This window comes from Electrophorus electricus, chromosome 9, assembly GCF_041902795.1.
Source record: "Electrophorus electricus isolate QZ-2024a chromosome 9, ASM4190279v1, whole genome shotgun sequence".
NCBI classification, from domain to species: Eukaryota; Metazoa; Chordata; class Actinopteri; order Gymnotiformes; family Gymnotidae; genus Electrophorus; species Electrophorus electricus.
Window position 1 is genome coordinate 23655404 of NC_137505.1, and position 18759 is coordinate 23674162.

The following is an 18759-nucleotide window of genomic DNA, read 5'->3' on the forward strand; positions in this document are numbered from 1 at the left end:
TCATCATCTCCCAAGAACTTAAAACAGCAGAATTTAGGTGAACCATGGAACCATGGAAAATAAAAGTCCTCTCCTTTCAGATACAGCACATTTGTGGAGGAAGTCAAAAATTATACTGCTACAATATGCAGTATGTGTTTGTTTGTCTGATTTTTGTTTTTTGTTGCCACTGTCAAAAGCATGTGACAGAAATAATTCTCCCAGCTTACTTACAAAGGCCACTGCAGGAAATAAGTCAGAAGAGTATTCATATGTGGCAGAAAGACAAATTGGTGGAAAATGCATCAAAAATGACCCAAAGCCATGAACAATATCATAGTAAAATATATAATCTTTAGAGTGTGTTTATATAGTTAATGCATATATAGAAGAATTGGATTCAGGAAAAAACTAATTTAAAGAAACAATATGTAATATATTTACTGTACTAAATCATAAAACGATACATACTGAGTTGAAATACAGGCTTCCCCCGACAACAGTGCTACAGCTACAGTATATTCTCATCACTGACATTCTGGACTGGAGAGTCTGTGTTTTGGCTTCTGATCCTGTGCACTGCCCATTTCCCCATACTATTTCAACAACCCAGTTTGCCAGATACGAAACAAATTGGCCTGCAAACACAACGTGCTGTAGCCATGGAACAAGTAGACCAACTGGATCAGCAAAGTTAATGTTAGATTATAACATTATATAAAAGCTTCAATATCCTTCAAATAAGTTCCATGGCCAGAGACGTCCAAATTTGACGTCCAAATCGAGTTACTCAAGATCATGCCATTATACCCATTTTATCAATGGCACTGGTTTCATTTGACACCAGGGAGATCTGCATCAGATCTCTACTACTACTTTGAAATGTGAAATTAATTATATTTGTTAAATTGAGTAGTATGTTATCAGAACCTGTACCTCCAAGTCCAGAGGCTGTACTTTTTTTTTCAGGATAACAGGTTTAGATTTGACTTCCGTACATAGCCCGCCATGCGGATAGCTAAAAGTGACATTGAGCTATGATCATTTGTATAGGTTCTGTGTCATCAATCTGGTAACCCGTGTGAGCATCAAGTCTCGGGAGGAGATTGCAGGAGCAGACAACTCTTTCCAATATTTTGAATTTGGTCTGTACTGACCATTTCAAATGCTTGATGTCAATATTACATATTGGACCTTTAAGGAAAAATTAACTGCTAACTGCTTTCAGTTTTCTGTGTTACATTGTCATTTGTAGTTACTATGATAACACTGTAATTAAAATATTTTTACATAAATCTACAAAGTAGGTCATTCATCATCTGATCAGATTATGCTAAAGCATCAACATCCTTTAAAGGGCAACTATGAGATTTATTTGTACATCTGCCAAGGGGGATGAAGTCCTGCTCAACAGGATAAAGCATGCACACACATGCACGCATGCACGCACGCATGCACACATACTCACATATCCCTTTAGCAAAATTAGCCTTATTTATTTAGTTTACAGTATTTTTATCCAACTAAACTACTAATGTTTTAATCTCTTTGGAAACAAATGGCTCTTAGGCAAAGGAAAGGTGAAAGTTCTAAGCAAACCATAATCCTCAAACCACGAGTACCAACACTGACAATGCACCAAAAACAAAAGCACCAAAGCAAAACTATGCACTAATCATGTTCAAATATATATAAATGATAATATAACAATATATTATTATTCACACTATTACATACTTTAATAATCTAAAACTCTTTAATTTACACTAAACTTAACTTGTCAACACCAAAAGCTCAACCGTTTCCGCATAAAGTAACCTTACTGTTGATGTGAGACACTTGGGTCCCTGTGCTGTCCGAACTGGCCGTTTCAACGCCTGAGAGTGTGTGAGAGAACACTCTGTGAGAATGCGCCTCACAATTGACATGAAGCAATCCAGTCCCTGTGCTAACTGGTCAAGAGAGCCAGGTTTCTCAGCCTGGGTCTGCTGGGTGCCCTAATCTGGGCTGTTTTATGGATGTGGGTACAGCGGTAGGGCTACGTCCCCTGCAGGACCCCCCTGAGGCCACAGGGGCCACAGCGCTCAAGCAGTGCTGGAGCACTAACAATGCACATGAGCCCCACTCATGCTGAGCTGTGTGCTGTGGGTCCAGGTTTTCCCATAAGTGCAACTGCACAGGGACTTAGGAACACCACGGTTACTGTCTTGTTAGTTGGTCTTTTCTGTTTCATGAATTTTATGTGGATTTTGAATTGTTTCACTTGTTATTTTGGACAAAATACACAAAATACACGTATAAACCTTTTAATCCTTGTCTAAATAACTGATGTTACTGCAAAAGGTTTTAGGACATTAAACATACCCTGATGTTTCAACTGCACTTTTATTCTTAAACCATTAGTGTCTTTGGTGTCTTGTCTCTCCTTCATTGGAAACCCTGTTCTTTTCTTTTTACACTTACTCATCTTCTGCCTTTCCACCCACCATGATTGTAAAGCACAAGCAGAGAGACAATATTCACAGCCAGGCTGTATGTGACCAGCTGTCTGGCAGACGGGTAGCAGCCCTGGGGGACTGGAGACGGCTTCTGCTCGTCTTCTCATTTACAGAGAGGAACGAAGAGCTCAAGAGAACAGGGAGCTTATGAGTATTACACAGGCCTGTTTTCAATTTGAGGGGAACAAAAAAAATTATTTCTGGGATCAGCTATTAGCTGTATTAGTTTAGCTATTATTAGCCTACCAGACCTTTAGTGCAATTAATAAAAATGGATGCACAAAACACAAAGTCTGGTGTACAATATGCTCTAAAAACAGACCATTCCAAACAAACGATACATAATGTTAATCTGTGCAGAGTTTGGTTGTTGTATATTTCCGCATCTTTTAAAGAAAACTACAGACAACAATTCTTATGTACAAACTCTGGTATATAAAAGGTGAATAAATGCAGTAAATGTGTTTTTAGAAATTCTTCTGTTCATTTACACATTACCATTAACTGAGAGATGTATGGGTGTTTGCATGCTCTTTGTCTGTGTGTCTGTGTGTGTGTGCGCACGCGTGTGTGTGTGTGTGTGTGTGTGTGTGTGTGTGTGTGTGTGTGTGTGTGTGTGTGTGTGTGTGTGTGTGTATGTGTGTACCACATATGTCATTTGAGGAAGCTCAATGCCATGGCTACTGGCAGGTGTGCAGTAGATGTTCTTTTAGGATTGAGGAGATTTAGGTAAACCAGACTGTAATGTCTTCACAGGTGAACACATTGTCAGGAAAAAATCTACTACTTGTATGTATCTGCTCTGAATGAAGATTTATGAAATGTTCTTTTAAGCTTCCAGTCCAGGTATATGGTTCACCGAAAGAAACAATCCACTGGATTTACTGAACTGAATTGTGGCCATGGGTTTGCAGAAATATATAATTTCAGCAACTTATTACAGCAATTTGTGTGTGTGTGTGTTTTGTGATGTGTGTGTTGGATGCCTGTTTACAATACTGAAAAACCTCTGGTCCACCCCCAACAACAGTAAAATTTTAAGCAGACCAGTGGGGTTTCAGGACCATGGACAGTAACCTTCACCCAAGTATGATTCTGCACCACTAGTCTGACAAGACTGAGTACAACTGTATGCGCGCACACACACACACACACACACACACACACACACACACACACACACACACACACACACACACACACACACACACACACACACACACACACACACACACACACACACATAACCTGAATGGCAGTTAGCACTAAAACACAGAAGCATTGCCTCAACTGGACAAAGGCCAAATTTACAATTTCAGCAGTTACAGTCACAACTGTTACGCCCTGTGACATCATCAACACTGTCAGGCACTAACCAATTCCCACACTTCCACCAATCATAACACTCAATCACTTCCTAGATCAAAATTCCCCACTTATTAGTGAATTCCTTTCATCAGTCCCTCATATCTCCTGTGTTATTTATTCCTGAAGATCCCCATACCTGATGTTTCACATTAGTCTGCTGCAGATTAACACACATCGCATTTCAGAGATGGTGTCTTTTCTCAAGTCTGCTTATCAAGCCTAGTTTATTATTTTGTTTTCTGTTGTCTTTTGTTTTAGTTTTGCATAGTTTTAGTTTTGCATCGCTCCTGGTACTCTTTCTTACTCTCTCTCTCTCTCTCTCTCTCTCTCTCTCTCTCTCTCTCTGTATATATATATATATATATATATATATATATATATATATATACACACACACACACACACACACACACACACACACAGAGGCACTAATCATGGCAGCACAAGATCTAAGCTATAGGTTGATGAAAGCAATACAGCAGACAAGACTCAATGCACAGATTCTGCAAAGGAGCCCCTTAGATGATCCAGCACCTAGTAGCACGGTGCAAGATACCGGGAGGGAAAGCATACACTGAGAAACACTAAGTGGCATGGATCATGTATAGGAACATATACAATGCATTTGAGGTCGACACCCCCAAGTCTAAATGGTAGAAGACACAGAGAATGGTAGAAAACAACAAAGATTTGATTCAGTGGGGTCTCAAGATACAGATAGACAAGTGAGTAATGGTGAACCAATTAGATATTGTGATAGTAGATAAGACAGCAGTGGTAGTAAATGTATCAGCAGCCTTATATCACCTGGTAAAGTTCAACATAAACTGCCCAGTTACTTTTACACAAGCCCCTCCACTAATATGTGCGGCCCCAGAAATCTTTCTTAACGAGCATCAACACGGCCACCATCCCCACAGTTCACCAGCTCCAGCATTTGTGGCAGTGCCCTTACTGTGTGCCGACATAATGGAGCGAAAGGGGGTAGAGCTAAGCATGGGCACTTAATGTGGTTCAATAGATCTCTAATGGCACAGAATGGTAAACATCTTGGAGAGCCCTGCTCCTGTTACTATGCCAGCAGTGTATGATCAGGGAGGGAGGTGGTGTACGGTCTAGTAGTCAACATTGTCTTCAGACATCTGTGACCCATGTGAAAGGCCAGTGCAAAGAAGGTATTTCAATTGCTGGTGAGGTAACTGTGTGCACTGAAAATGGTCAATGGGGCAGCTATGTAAATCACAACAACTAATAAAAAGGAAATGTTCTCATAGAAAGCTCATCAGAATGAGATATAAATATGCAGCCTGTTATGTGTATTGCTTTAGGATGCTGACAATGATCTTAACGCCCTTGCCAGCTTGTTTTGATAAAGTAAATCATTACTATTCGCTTTGGTATAGTTAACAGTTCTGTGATGGATTTACTCTCAACCTCAAAAGAAAGAGCAATTTGTCTTATCAGTTGAGAGATTTTTTTATTTTTTTTGGTCATTTTTTACTGGGGAGTTTGAGGTCTGGGAACAAGCTTGCATCAGCTAGCTATAAAGGCCGTAATACTGTACAAAGATTATTGAAAATTATTGAAATTATTAAAATGAAAATTATACATTTTAAGCATATTGTTCTAATTATCTTAAGTATACAGAGTTCTTGAATATTACCTAGTTGGCCAGGTTAAGATTTGGTAGATTATGTAACATTAATAGCAATTTCCTGTAGTATCTTCCTTATCATACTGTCCACTGATGTAATCAGATTGTTCATGTTGCTGGGGAGACTCCACTGCCAATCACAGTGCAATATGACACACACACACATTTCCAATCTGCCTGATAATTGGAGCTATTTTTGTGTTTAGCTATAATTAAACTGTGGTTTTTAAATCTATCGTTATTCAAGTGCCGTTTCCAGTATCACTAGATCTCCAGTAGCGAATCTGCATGTAATGGAATAAAAAGGCACTAGTTTTGGTAGTTCAATTAGACATAACCTATTATAGCATTATTATCAAAGCTTACTTAACATAAATCATAGCATATCCTTTTTGTGGCTAACTGAACCTCTGCTTGTGACAATACCAGCATAACATCATGGCTGGGAGTTTGAACTAACCCTAAAGTATTATGTCTGCACAATAAGCACTTCAGACTACTCTGAGGGAAAAAATATATTTGCATTTTCATTTTAAGCATTATACACTATAGTCCATGTGTAACTGGACAGCAGCACAATACCCACTGTTTTCAGTCTGCTCTCCAGGATTCTGGACCTGAAATAAAACAATGACTAAAGCACAGCTTGTCTGCTTTAATCTGCAGGTATTTAGGACTATATTTAGGGTAAACCTTAAAAGAATCAAAGCCAGTTTTATGTATCCTCCCCCATTTAGGTGAATAGTAAGTTATTGGCTGTTCTTTCTTGGTTGGCTGTTTCATTGCATTATTAGTTCTTGAGCAAGAGTACATTAAGGGTGTAAAGTTGAATGTGGATGTGCGATTTGCATTTGGAGTCTGTTGTTGTCTCTCAATATGAGGACCACAGAAATGCCCATATCAGTGTTACAGGCCACTGTGATGCTGAAACATGAGGGCCAAAGAAATGGCAAACCACTGTGACAGGCCATCAGGAAGCTGGAGCATTACAAGCAACAACAGGAAGCTGGAAAATGGGATTAAATCAATAGGAAGCAAAGCCAAAGCACTAGATATGTCAAAATCAAAAGCCATTATGAAGTAGAAACATCAGATTACTTACAAACTATATATCACGTTTTGTGAATTACTACTAAAGTACTTATTTAACATTTCAGGTTTTTTTGTGTGTGTATGTGTGTGTGTGTGTGTGTGTGTGTGTGTGTGTGTGTGTGTGTGTGTGTGTGTGTGTGTGTGTGATGGGTTTGACAGAATTTTAATTTCTTATGATATGATTATTTCAAGGTGTTTTGTGTTGAAATGTGTGATTCTATAAATGTTACAGCCCTGCAGAGAAACTATTAGCATAGTATCTCTACTTGAGGTTTTGCTATAGCTGATACTGTATCCACACTTGAGGTTTTTTAGGAGCTAACATATAAGGCAAAGCCATTTAGATTTGAGGTAGTTATTCTTTTATTGCTGCTCTGGGTTTGAATCCTCCTCCATTTCCATGCTGACAGCACCTGCTGAGCCCACACACCTGCAGCTCTATTAGAACTCATTACGTCCATGTGTTCACCTTCACACCTTTCAGGCTGTTCTTTGTGGAGTCTTGTTTACCATCTAATGCATTTCACACTGGTTGTCCCTAGTGTTCGCTGTTCATGTTCCACCTAGTTGTTACCCATTTTGACTGTGATGAAGGATATGTCCATTACGTAACCGCCTCCCTGTGTCCAAGCCCCGGCTAATGTTTGGGATTTGGATTCTGGGCTAAACTTGCTCTGTCCATGCAACTGGCAGCTTGCGGCTGTCAGGCATTAAAAAGGTCTCCTCTTTAGCCACCTTTGCTCTCACAGGCGGCCAGCTAACTGTTGTAAGTGATCGCTCTGTGTTGCACCTTCCCTATAGAGCGATTCAACATGTTTGGGGAATTTTGTCTCAGTGCCAGCATCCAAGAGAAGGTTTTACTAAGACACAGTCTTCACATTGACTGCAGGACTAATGGTTTTGTGCATGGACACAGGGTGAGGCGTACGTGTAACAGGGACCTTGAGAAGGTTAAGAATGCCTGCTTTTCTAAAACTCTCCATACTGCACAGTAAATCAAATGGGAACTGTGTGATCCATAAAACAGATAGAGATATAGACACACAGTATGTTGAGTCCACTTATGACAGATAAACTGATTAATCATCTACATAAATTCATTTCATGTAAATAACAAAAAAAAATAAAAAATCAATTCACCGATACACATTGTTACTAGATGGTGTTGTTTTGGCTGTTGGATGTTGTTGTTCTTGTTTTGTTTTGTTTTCTGTCAGTACTTGCACTATAATTCTGGTATTCAGAGATTTGAATGTGTTCGACTCTCAAGGCCCTTACATTATCCTCATCTAAAACCTCTCACAGTGCACAGAGCTCCCAGCAGAAGAGGCGCACACACACACACACACACACACGCACACACACACACACACACACACACACACACACACACACACACACACACACACACACACACACTATACCTGCCCAGTTCCCAATCACCTGATTACTAAACACAAGCACCTGTGCCTTGTTTGTTCTCTCCCTTATTTAAAGTGCTCGCTGATACAGCACCTTAGAAGACGTCAAGCCTGACTGTCTGCGCTACGAGTTTGTGTTTGTGTTTGTGTTTCACAAGTATCTATAGTTTATCTATAGTCTATAATGTTTCTTTATTATGGAGAATAAAGAATCTGCTTATTTGCACTCTCCTTCCCTGCAGCCATAAAAAACCCTCTGATATTATAGTTTTCATCAGTGGTAACAAAAGGCCCATTGTAATATTATAGTATTAGTTTCTCACCCCTAAGATGTAGATTTTTAGATATTCAGTTGATAGAAAATTCATGTCAAACATAATAATAATATTTGGAGTATGATTTGATTATGATAAAGTTTGGTGAACTTTAAAGTTTTCTGAAAATAACCCTGCAACTTTCAAAAGTTTTTTCAACTTGTTTTTCAACTTTTTGTTACCTGGGAGTTACCTGTTACAGAAGGACATTAATTACTAAAAAAAAAAAAAAAAAACGAATTAAGGCTTGGGGACTAATCAAAGAGATTGATATCCAAAGTCAGACTTAATATTAAAAAAAAAAAAAATTATTATTTGTTTCAAAATGTGTCATTGACACATTTTACAAATCAGTGAAGTTTTGCAGTTTTATTTGAGAATTTTCCTTTAGAAAATTGGAGAGAAACTGTAAAGGTAATTGCTTTATCATAATAATAGGTGTCTCATTTAAAAGTCTTTGACTGAGATATGGATGGATGTATTGGGTTGCAAAGTGGGATTTTTGCTAGACATTTCACTAGGAAAAAATAAACATTTCTGGGCAGAAAATTGCTTAGTTAAATTCGATACAAGACAGCTGAGGTCAGATGCTTTTGAGGGTATCTCTTTCATCACTCACAAGTGCATAACTGGGCACAATGGACATCACATGATCAGACTTGAATAGCTTGTAGTGCCTACAATGAAAATAATTGGTAAAAAATAATAGTCATTAAAAAAATGGTAATAGGTAAAAGCATAATACAAGAAAAAGGCGAAACCATCCAATAATCTGCTCTAAGGAGAGACATTAATCATGACTAGGCTGAGACTAGCCATTGTCATACTACACTAACAAGATCCTGCTTTGGTGATTTTTGTTTTCTGGAGTAAATGAACTATAACAATTAAATGACAAAATAGTTGTTCTCTTTGGTAAACCAAGATAAACATACCAAACAGAATTAATGCCTTATTGACAAGCATTAAGTCTTAATTATCCATTAATTAAGTCTTTTATTATTTCTAGGGTTTAGCACTAGGTCTGTGTCACAAGAAACACATCTATATTCAAAGACTCTGAGACACCACAAACGTTTTAGCCATTTTTACTCAGCAACAGTGTAGTGATTGATGTGCTCAGATAGGCTCCCTCAGACTAACAAAGACAAACCTCAGCATTCACAACAGCCGATTCTATGTCAACGGTGCAGCCGACTCTTTATAATAACACCCAAACGTACGCACACAACCCCTCCTTCTGCTGTGCCACACACTCCTTCAGCAATGAAAAATTCATGACTTCTGACTCACGCTAGGTGCTATTTTTATCCAGATGCCACTTGTCAATCTGACATAGGTCTCTCTACAATGAAGCACTTCTATGAAGGAGCCTCTGGCTATTTTGATTCATGTATCTCATTAGACAGTTTGTTTAGTTAAATATGAATTATATATTCATATTTAACAAATCAGTTAGCAAGCACAGCATTGTCTGGTACCAATTTTATTTTTTACCAATTTTTTATAGACGTCCCAGGGGAGGTTATATCAAACATTACATTTTATGAGTAGTATCCTGTGAGGAATACTTTCAGAAATCTTGCTACCATTGGAAACTTGCCACTGGGTGTTTCATTCTGTCTCATGAGCTCCGGGTCTCAGCTAAACCCCACTGCTCATCATGAGGGATAAAAATGCAGGCATGAGCATCTCTTCCAGAGCTTTCCATGGCCACTTGTCAGAGAGCCAGCAACTTCACAATCAGCAGTGACTTTGCAGTTAGCTAAGTGAGTCAGAAGTGTCAAAAGTGCATTTTCATCTATTTAACCCTCACTGATTTTGCTGTTATGTATGTTGTTTGTATGTTTTCTTATGTGCATACTTTTAACATAAAATTTAAAGTTTGAATGCATTTTTACATTCTATGAAGATTGTAAAAAAATGTTGCAAAATTATAGAAAAATGACAGCTTGATAGAGCTCACACAAGGTTTGAGTCTAATTCTAGTCCAGATTTTTGTGAACACCAAACAATTAGTTCAACTGCCAGGCCACTTTGCCATCACAGCTGATTCTTGGGGAAATGTAAGGAACAACTTCAGCAGGAGGGCTCCCTCAAGGATCCCAGACTGAGTATTAGGAGCATAGAGATTAGAAACTGAGTATTAGGAATTTAGAGTTTAGCAAAAGTATTTGGAGTTAAAAGATTAGAGACTGTATAGAGACCGAGTAGTGAAATTTAGAACTGCAGACATCATCTGTTGCTGTTGTCTTTCAACATAAGGTACAAAGACAAAAAATGCACAGCCTAATTAATATAATTTTTTAATCCTAAAGCCAAAGTACTGAACAAATTCTGACTTCATATGAAAATATGGTGAATGCTGAAGACCATAAGAATACAGTATGCACTACAATTTTGTTTATTGGCATCTTAGCTAAAGTGAGTGCATCATCAGGAACTGACCCACACTGCCTTTTACATTCATGACTGGATCTGGGCTCATGGTCACTGGTCAGCCATCTGTCTTCATTTTAAACACCCTGAGACAAGCAGCTAATAGTCAGCCTGAGAAACAGCTCACATCTTTTCTTAACTGGATGACATAACCAATGAAAGTATAACAACCTTGACAGCACCTGGAGAACTGTAAGAGCTAGCCTCCAAATACTGAAGAAAAACACTCAACTGGCAGCATTTGACTTGCAAAGAAAGCAAATCCAAACAAAGCCAAGGACATGAGACATGACCTGAGAAATGGCATTTGAATTTACTGAGAGCACAAATCCAAAGCTCTAACTAGGTGAATTGGTTCTCTGTGTGCAGCCACTTGAGGCAGGATGTCTTATTCCAAGCATCATAACTTCATAACTTCTAGACTCATTCTCCAAGCTTTATGACTACTTCTATTCGTAGACAGCTCCAAAACAAATCTCTCTTGACAATAAATGCAGTTATATATGAGTCCTAAGCAACCTCTGACAGAATGGTTGTTGGTAGTACATAAAAAGGTAATACACAACCAGATTACAGTCATTCAAATACACCTGATATGACTCATGCACAGTAGTAGTAGTAGTAGTAGTAGTAGTAGTAGTAGTGTGAAGAAGATCTTAGTCCACAGCTCCAGCTTTCAGGTGCAACTATCTGCAATTGGCAGATGCTAACTGTAGATAGCCATACATATCCATACACACCAGTAGGGTGGTCGGGGCCCTTTGGCATCTATAATGTGTGAAGCTACAGAAAGCTTCCTCGTTTTTTCCTTTTATGTGATTTATAATTTGGCTATTCCTTGTTAATTAGTTTTAGTTAGTTTTATTGCTTGTTTAATTGTAAGTTTGTTTCATTGTAATGGTTTTCAACTGTTTCACTTACATTCCCTGAAACCACATCAATGCCACAGCAACCCAAGCTACCTGCACAGGCCTGTTGTTGTTGAGACATGGATGTCTAACTAGCTTACTGCTATTCATAACAGATGTTTGGATAGATTACTATTAAATAAACAGTTAAAATAACCTGCTAAAAGGAATAGCCAAATTATACATTTCCTGATAATTTGCATTTTTCTCTCATTTGTACCCTTGTTCCTTTGAGATTTAATGATAATTTGAACTGCTGTTTTCCTTGTCCAAAATAGAAGTGAAAGTGTTTAAGGTAATGATTTCTCTTTTCTTCATTTATTTCATTTCACCCCCACTGTCTAGCCATAAAGATTGAATTTATCAAGTCAGTGTCACGACATCAGCATGACAGTACATCATGTGATAGTTTCCATTATATGACTTCCTCCAATGAAAGTCACGAATAAGAGGAGAACACAGCCTGGTGCTCATCATCCCAAGACTGTTGCCAAGTATGAGAAGTCACAAGCCCTTGCATTTGCCTTGTGGGCAATATTAAGGCTGTTGAATGACTAAGCATTTTCAATGCATTCAGTCAGGAGTCACAGACAAGCCCCAATCCCCTGGGAACATTTGACTACTGCAGATGTTTCACAGCTCTGCTGCTATTTCATTAGTCTTCAAATCATAGTTCCCCAAAAAGAGACAGTACACATGACGTAAAGATCATGGGATTTTAACAATGTCCTGGTTCAACGTGGTGGTCGTCACTGCTGGTGCACGATAAGTTGTTATGTGTTAAACTATGTAAGTAATGCGCTGGATGTGATGTTTCACATGAGATGGTCATGCTTCCTGTGGACACATGAGTCATGGTCTTGCAAATACAGCCCAGGAGGAAAACTGCTGCACTTACACTCTTGAGTCATAAAATACATGATTACTCTCTGGAATAATGAACTTCTCCTTTAATCTGACAACACTTATATTAGATGCCTTTAAGACTTTTTTTATATCTTGTTTGTCATAAATCATTCTAGTTAATGAGATGTAGAATGTATAATATGCGTACAGTATGTGTATAGTAGATTTGTGTGTATTTACAACATATTTGTACCTCAGCCATGACTACAAATATCTGCAATACTCAAAAACTTTTCAATCAAACCATTTTTCATTGTATACACAGAGGAACTGAGACTTACATTCAATTCCAAATGTGCATGAGCTACCTGCCAGTTTCTATCCTGTAGGTCTCACAAGAGTGCAGGAATTTTTTTTTAAATGTAAATAAAAAACCATATCTAGTATCCACAAAACATATCAGAAATGTGCTGATTTGCTTCTTAGTTCTGTCAATTTCAAAAACTGATCCCAGACCATCTTCTAAGATTCCCAATGAGCCTGTCAAACAGAAAGAGGATGTTTCAGAATCAGTCTCCATATCAGTAGATAAAACAATGGAGAGTTTCAGCACTGCCAAACAATCCTTTCTGGAACCAAACTAGGCTTTCAAAACATTACTCTGCATCATTTAATCTATATGTGAAGACAATCAATTATATCAAAACAAGCTACATCTCTGCAAAACCAATATTATTATTTTATGCAATTTTATGCATTGTTTGGATCATGAGTTTATGGATTTTCTTTCCTTTAACTATACTGTACTGTATTATTAAAGACAAGCCTTAAGTTTGGAACATTTCTGTAACCTGTTCAGTTATTTGATCCAGTAATAATGTCAGTAATAACCAGTTGTGGTTAAACGATACAGTATTATCATGCAAAAAATAAACAAAGTGTAGGAAATTGTGAAGATTGAATGGCTATTGTGTTAACCTTAAATCAACATCAAAACCCTGCAGTCAAAATTACAAGCAATATTAAATAGCATGTCATATCCTTCATAACCATTTGATAGGTCATTGGCTAAAACTGCAAATTACCATGTTGCATTTGATCATTATTAATATTTTGGTGAACAGTGCAATTTCATATGCATTAAAAGAGAATAAATGTACCTTGTGTACTGCATATTAGATAATGTTCCAGTGTGGCCTAAGCTTCATTCCCAACAACTGAAAATCTGTCTCTCTGTTAGTGTGCTTCCACTTCCCTTAAACCCAAATGCTCTTGTTTCTGTATCTAACAGATAAATAATCTTGTCCCAAACCCACTCTATTTCTCATGTCTCACGGGACAGTTCTTTCCGTTCCAAAAGCCACCTCATCTCTTTTCCCTTTTCACTCCTCTCACTATTCTCTCTGTCCTTCTCTTTCTTGCTCTCTCTCTTTCACTCTCTCTCTCTCCATTTCCTCTATTTGCAGGTGCAGCCAAAAATTAAATATGTAAATTATATCATGAGAAAACAGTCCTTTTTTGAAAACTTGGCACAGTTGAAACCATCCATGCAAAACTGCCCTAGTTTTTTCAGAAAGTTGCAAGAAATCATATATATCAGTGGTGGTACATCAAAGAAATGAGAAAGTGGGCAGACCCACACGTCATCCATAAGCTTAATAACAGTTTTCTGTGGAGACAAATATTATACGGGTATAACTGCAACATTAATGCAATGCTTCCATTAATAGCTTTTCTGACTAAGCCTATCAGCTTCCTCAGTCAAATAAAGTTACTAAGTGCTGATCACTGCCAATCAAGAGGTTCAATACCAAATCTAACTACCGAGATCTCCCTTCAGTCTTGTGTGGTCTATTTAACAACTCCACGGACCCAAATAAAAATCATAACAATAGAGATCAGACAAAAGATATAATACATCTATCAGATGTTTCAACACAGTTCCGGGCTGGCACAGCAACAGAAAACTAACACAGGTGGTGTTTCATTAAGCTGTTTAAAGTCCATTGAATCAAACTGTTATAAAAGACTTTCTCATTTAACCATCTCTTAGATTTTTCATTTTATGTTTATTGTTTTAATAACATATAATAAATATCAATACCTAAAATGGAAATTATTGATTGTTTGTTTAGTTCAATCGTTGATTCATTTTGCCTGGTAAATGCAGAGATCTTGATATGCAGATTCTTTTAGCAGTCAAGTCCATTTTACTACATTGTATTATAGAAGAGTTTCTCACTTAACTATCACTTACTTTTTTAAATTTTTGTTTACTGTTTAATAAGTTGTAATACATATCAATACCTAACATAGAAATTATTGTTTGTTCAGTTCACTGATTGATCCTTGAAAACTGGTCCTTTTGTCCTCGAAAATGAAGAGGTCTTTCCATAAAGATTGTTTTAGATAGATCATATCTGCCTTATGTTATGGTTAAGCTTTTTCACAGCTGTTTATCCTGCTTGAATGAAATCTGGTGTTTCAGTCAAAAGAAGTGAAAGAATTGGTGTTGATTGCTGAGGCTTAAGGATTTGTTTTCATGAACAGAAGAGGGGTGTGAACTTACTGACCATCCAGAGGTGTCATGAGATTGGCTTCAAGGTCTGTGCTGTTGGTATTAATGGATAAGTCAACATGTGTCAGAATCTATTATAGCATTTAATAAACTCCCTTGAATTTAAGCCTGGATTCATTTGCAGTTTGACATGGAAAGTTACATCAAGGTGAAGTGCACTCCTGTGAATGTAGACTGCCAACACTAAATTGTGATCATATTTCTTCAGACATATCAAGTGTCCTAAAATCTTGAGAAATTGAACTGCATAACATTCAATCTAAGCACATACTTCACATTCTTTTCTCATCTATGACATCTACCAGTGCATATCTCTAGTTTAAATGATTTCATGTTCAATGTATAATTTAATTTGACTAACAAGGTAATGGGGTACTAATGTTGTCCTGTACTTCAATAAGCAATTTCTTCTGTGACTCCCAACTAATGAATGGCCAAAACTGTCTTGCCTCACCAACTTTTCATTGATAGAAAATCCCATAGTACATCCCACCTGTTGTTTACAGTGTATATGAGGTTCAAACTAATGGACATCATAATACATGCATGACATTTATACTCATGTAGATAACAGCAAGCACTGCTATTCCTCTTGTTAATGACACACATATTCTTATGTCTTTGCAAATCTTATGGAGTAGCCATGTTTGTGTTATGAGTGTTTTTAGGATCCTTAAGTCAGGACCTTCAAATAAATTATTCTCCCCACTATGAAAAAGAATGAAAATCACCTAGCTCTATCCCAGCTGAGTGGCTCACCCCTTCACTGGCAAGCGGCGTAAGAAAACTGAGCAACTAAATTGGAAACTTACTGAATGCTGCCACAGCCAGAATTAGTGTGACCACAATGGAGATCCATGACACCCACAGTGCCTTCTTCCTGTAACTCTGAGCTTCGTGGGGCTTCAGACGCATACTGCTCTCCAACAGACCTGTTGGATGGAAAACCAAAAGTGCTGCTTGAAACGTCATTGGTAACAATCACTCTGTCTTAATCACTGAAGCAAATGACAGGGACATTTCAGCAATCCACTCCTCCATGACCATATGCAGTGAAGAAGAAAGAGCCAAGCCACTGTTAAGAGCAGACTGAACATCCGACCCAGAGGCAGAGGAAATTAGACATATTGCCAGGATGTTAATAGGTATGCTGAATGAACAGAACTAAATTAGCTACTCTCCTTCAGCAGTTTTAGCATTCGCTAATTTGTTTGCCTCTAATAAAGGTAAAATTAGCTCCACTTGTGACCCAGTTTGTGTAATTCACAGGGGATGGGTCTTGTTAGTCAACTGCCTGTTGAACACTCCGTTTGTTGAGTATATTCTGAATCTACTAAATCGTAGGACTTCCTAGGTATGCAAGCCCAAGTCTAAGACTTGCAACTATTTAAGCCATTTTGCAGCACAACATAAAGCAACACAAAGTTCACCAATGCTCCTTTTGTCATACCACATGAACCTCCCAGTGATGCTTTGGCAGTCAACTCCATGTCTATAATAGAGGGAACAATGAATCCAGTTATCCAGTTGGTCTGTAAGAACCTGTTGACTATCCATTGTTTGTTGTTCATGCTAAGCCAGTACAGCCTCATCCTTGTTCAAGGACTGCACCCCTGAATGAACACTGGCCACGCTGTTCACAGCAGCACGCCTGTCCTCCATGGTTTTTTATGTCCATCCTTGAAATGAGGAACAGGGTGGACGTGATCTCAGTGCCACGCACCGATTGTGGAGGTTGTTTTCAGGTGAGATATAGCAATGCTGCCCCACAGCTAGTGAAGCAGAGGAATACAGATGTGAACTTGTGGTGAATGGTGAGACGAGATGGTGATCTAGAACCAATCATTCCATCTGCATAAGCAGGAGTTCTCACTGTATGCTAAAATTCAAAACTCAACTTGGAACAGCATCACATATTAAATATCATTTCTATCATCCTCTTGACCTGCAGAACTACATTAGAGAAGACACTCAAATACATTAGCTGGGGCAAATGAATATATCTAAGGCTAAATATGGAAATGAGAATATGGCCTTGAGTTATTTGAAAGGTTAAATTGAACTCCCTGCATAAATGAGTACTGACTGTAAGTAGCCTATCAGTCCATTCTGAGTGCGGCTAACAGTATAATAATAACGTGCGTATTAATTTATAATTATATGTAATTATAAGTTCAATGAGATAATAGCACGGTGAAAATGACGTTAGTGTAGAAAGCAGCTATAACGCATCATTCACACACTGTGTAGGCAAAACTATCAGAAAATTCAAGGTACATAGTAAAAGAGAGGATAACAACAGGTCTGAAGTTTAAAGAATAGGCTACACTTATTGCCTTTTTTCCAATAGACGTCGTGAATTATTCTGTAATATACAGGTGTAATCAGCATTTCGACATTGGTCGCTACGATGACAAAAAAATATTGTTTCAGAATTCATCTTGGATATTGCTAACATTGTTCATCTGTGGATAGGTATATAGCTTTCTTACGCCACTTCTAGTTCTGCCTTAGAGTGCCAGTAACGGTGACAGTGCCGCAGCAGAGTCGCCTTGGGTCTACAGACAAGCTATTAGAAACGCTCATTTCGGATTTATCTTCGCTTGTTTTGCTCATAAAGTTCAAACGACTCGTTGAATTTGACGTCAACTATACAGTTAAAGAGCATTAAGCGCGGTCTGTTTGAATCTCAAAAAGCGAAGAAACTTGATCCCATGCACACATTTGATAAGTGGCAGCTTGAAAACCCATACCTATAAAAACCTACACCTATGAAAACTTGTACCAATGAAAACCTATGCGGAGCTCTGTTCTGTTTCACTTCAACTGGGTAATTTACCTTGACTAGTGGAACGCTAAACGACCTTATCTGTTTTGAGTTATCAGTTATCAGACTACTTTACAGCGAATGCTGCTGAAAGTAATCTGATAAATATTGCGTAGGAAATATTACTTGTGGGTACCTTGTCCTTCTACGCTATCTGTAATTTTCATCTCCTGGTCCCGGTCCATATCGAAAGGGTCGTCCTGCCCACCCACTTTGGATAGGCTTGAATCCTGGGCAGCGGTGCATTGTCCGTTCCTCACTGCCGAGGGATCCACAATAGCTGGTTCCGGAACAGGGTAAGAAATCGAAAGGTCCGTCATATTGTTAAACGAAGCGTTCAAAGTAATCTCACGCCGACCTAAGAAGCGTATCCGCCATCCAACGCTCTGAAACAGGCAGCGGTGAGTGGAAGGGGTCAGAGATGCGGCGATAAACGCAGTCTGCCTGGCATCAGCAGAGGACCTCCACCACACCCACCGACGCGTATCCCAAACCGAACCCCAAACGCGCAAATGACTGCGCATGTATTTCACTTGTGTATGTCTGCCTAATTGAAGTTGTGTACTTCTTAGTTTCGACTAAATTAGCGTATTATTGGACGCAACATTGGCTCGCACTGAAACAGCGGTAGTTCATAAAAAATACATGTCCGCCTAAAGACTCTTCAGGGCATAATCTCACCTGCACCGCTACATACTAGATTAAACTAACGACACCCCCCCCCCCCACACACACACACACACACACACAAACAAACAAACTGAAAAATTTGGTTGATGTAATCTGTTCGATTTGTTATTGTGTGGGAATTTAATTTAAGATTAGGCTATCTGTA

General features: G+C 38.3%; 1 protein-coding gene across 1 annotated transcript in view; it reads right to left on the reverse strand.

Annotated features, from left to right (window-relative positions):
- tmem163a (transmembrane protein 163a) overlaps positions 1-18368 on the reverse strand; it is a 35628-nt gene extending 17260 nt beyond the window's left edge. The window contains exons 1-2 of the mRNA XM_027010042.3: positions 18061-18368; positions 15910-16029 (exon numbers count right to left, since the gene is read on the reverse strand). Of these exons, the coding sequence (XP_026865843.2) occupies positions 15910-16029; positions 18061-18244 (304 nt within the window). The 5' untranslated portion in view covers positions 18245-18368. The remainder of the gene's footprint in view (positions 1-15909; positions 16030-18060) is intronic.
- Between the last annotated feature and the right edge of the window lie 391 nt (positions 18369-18759).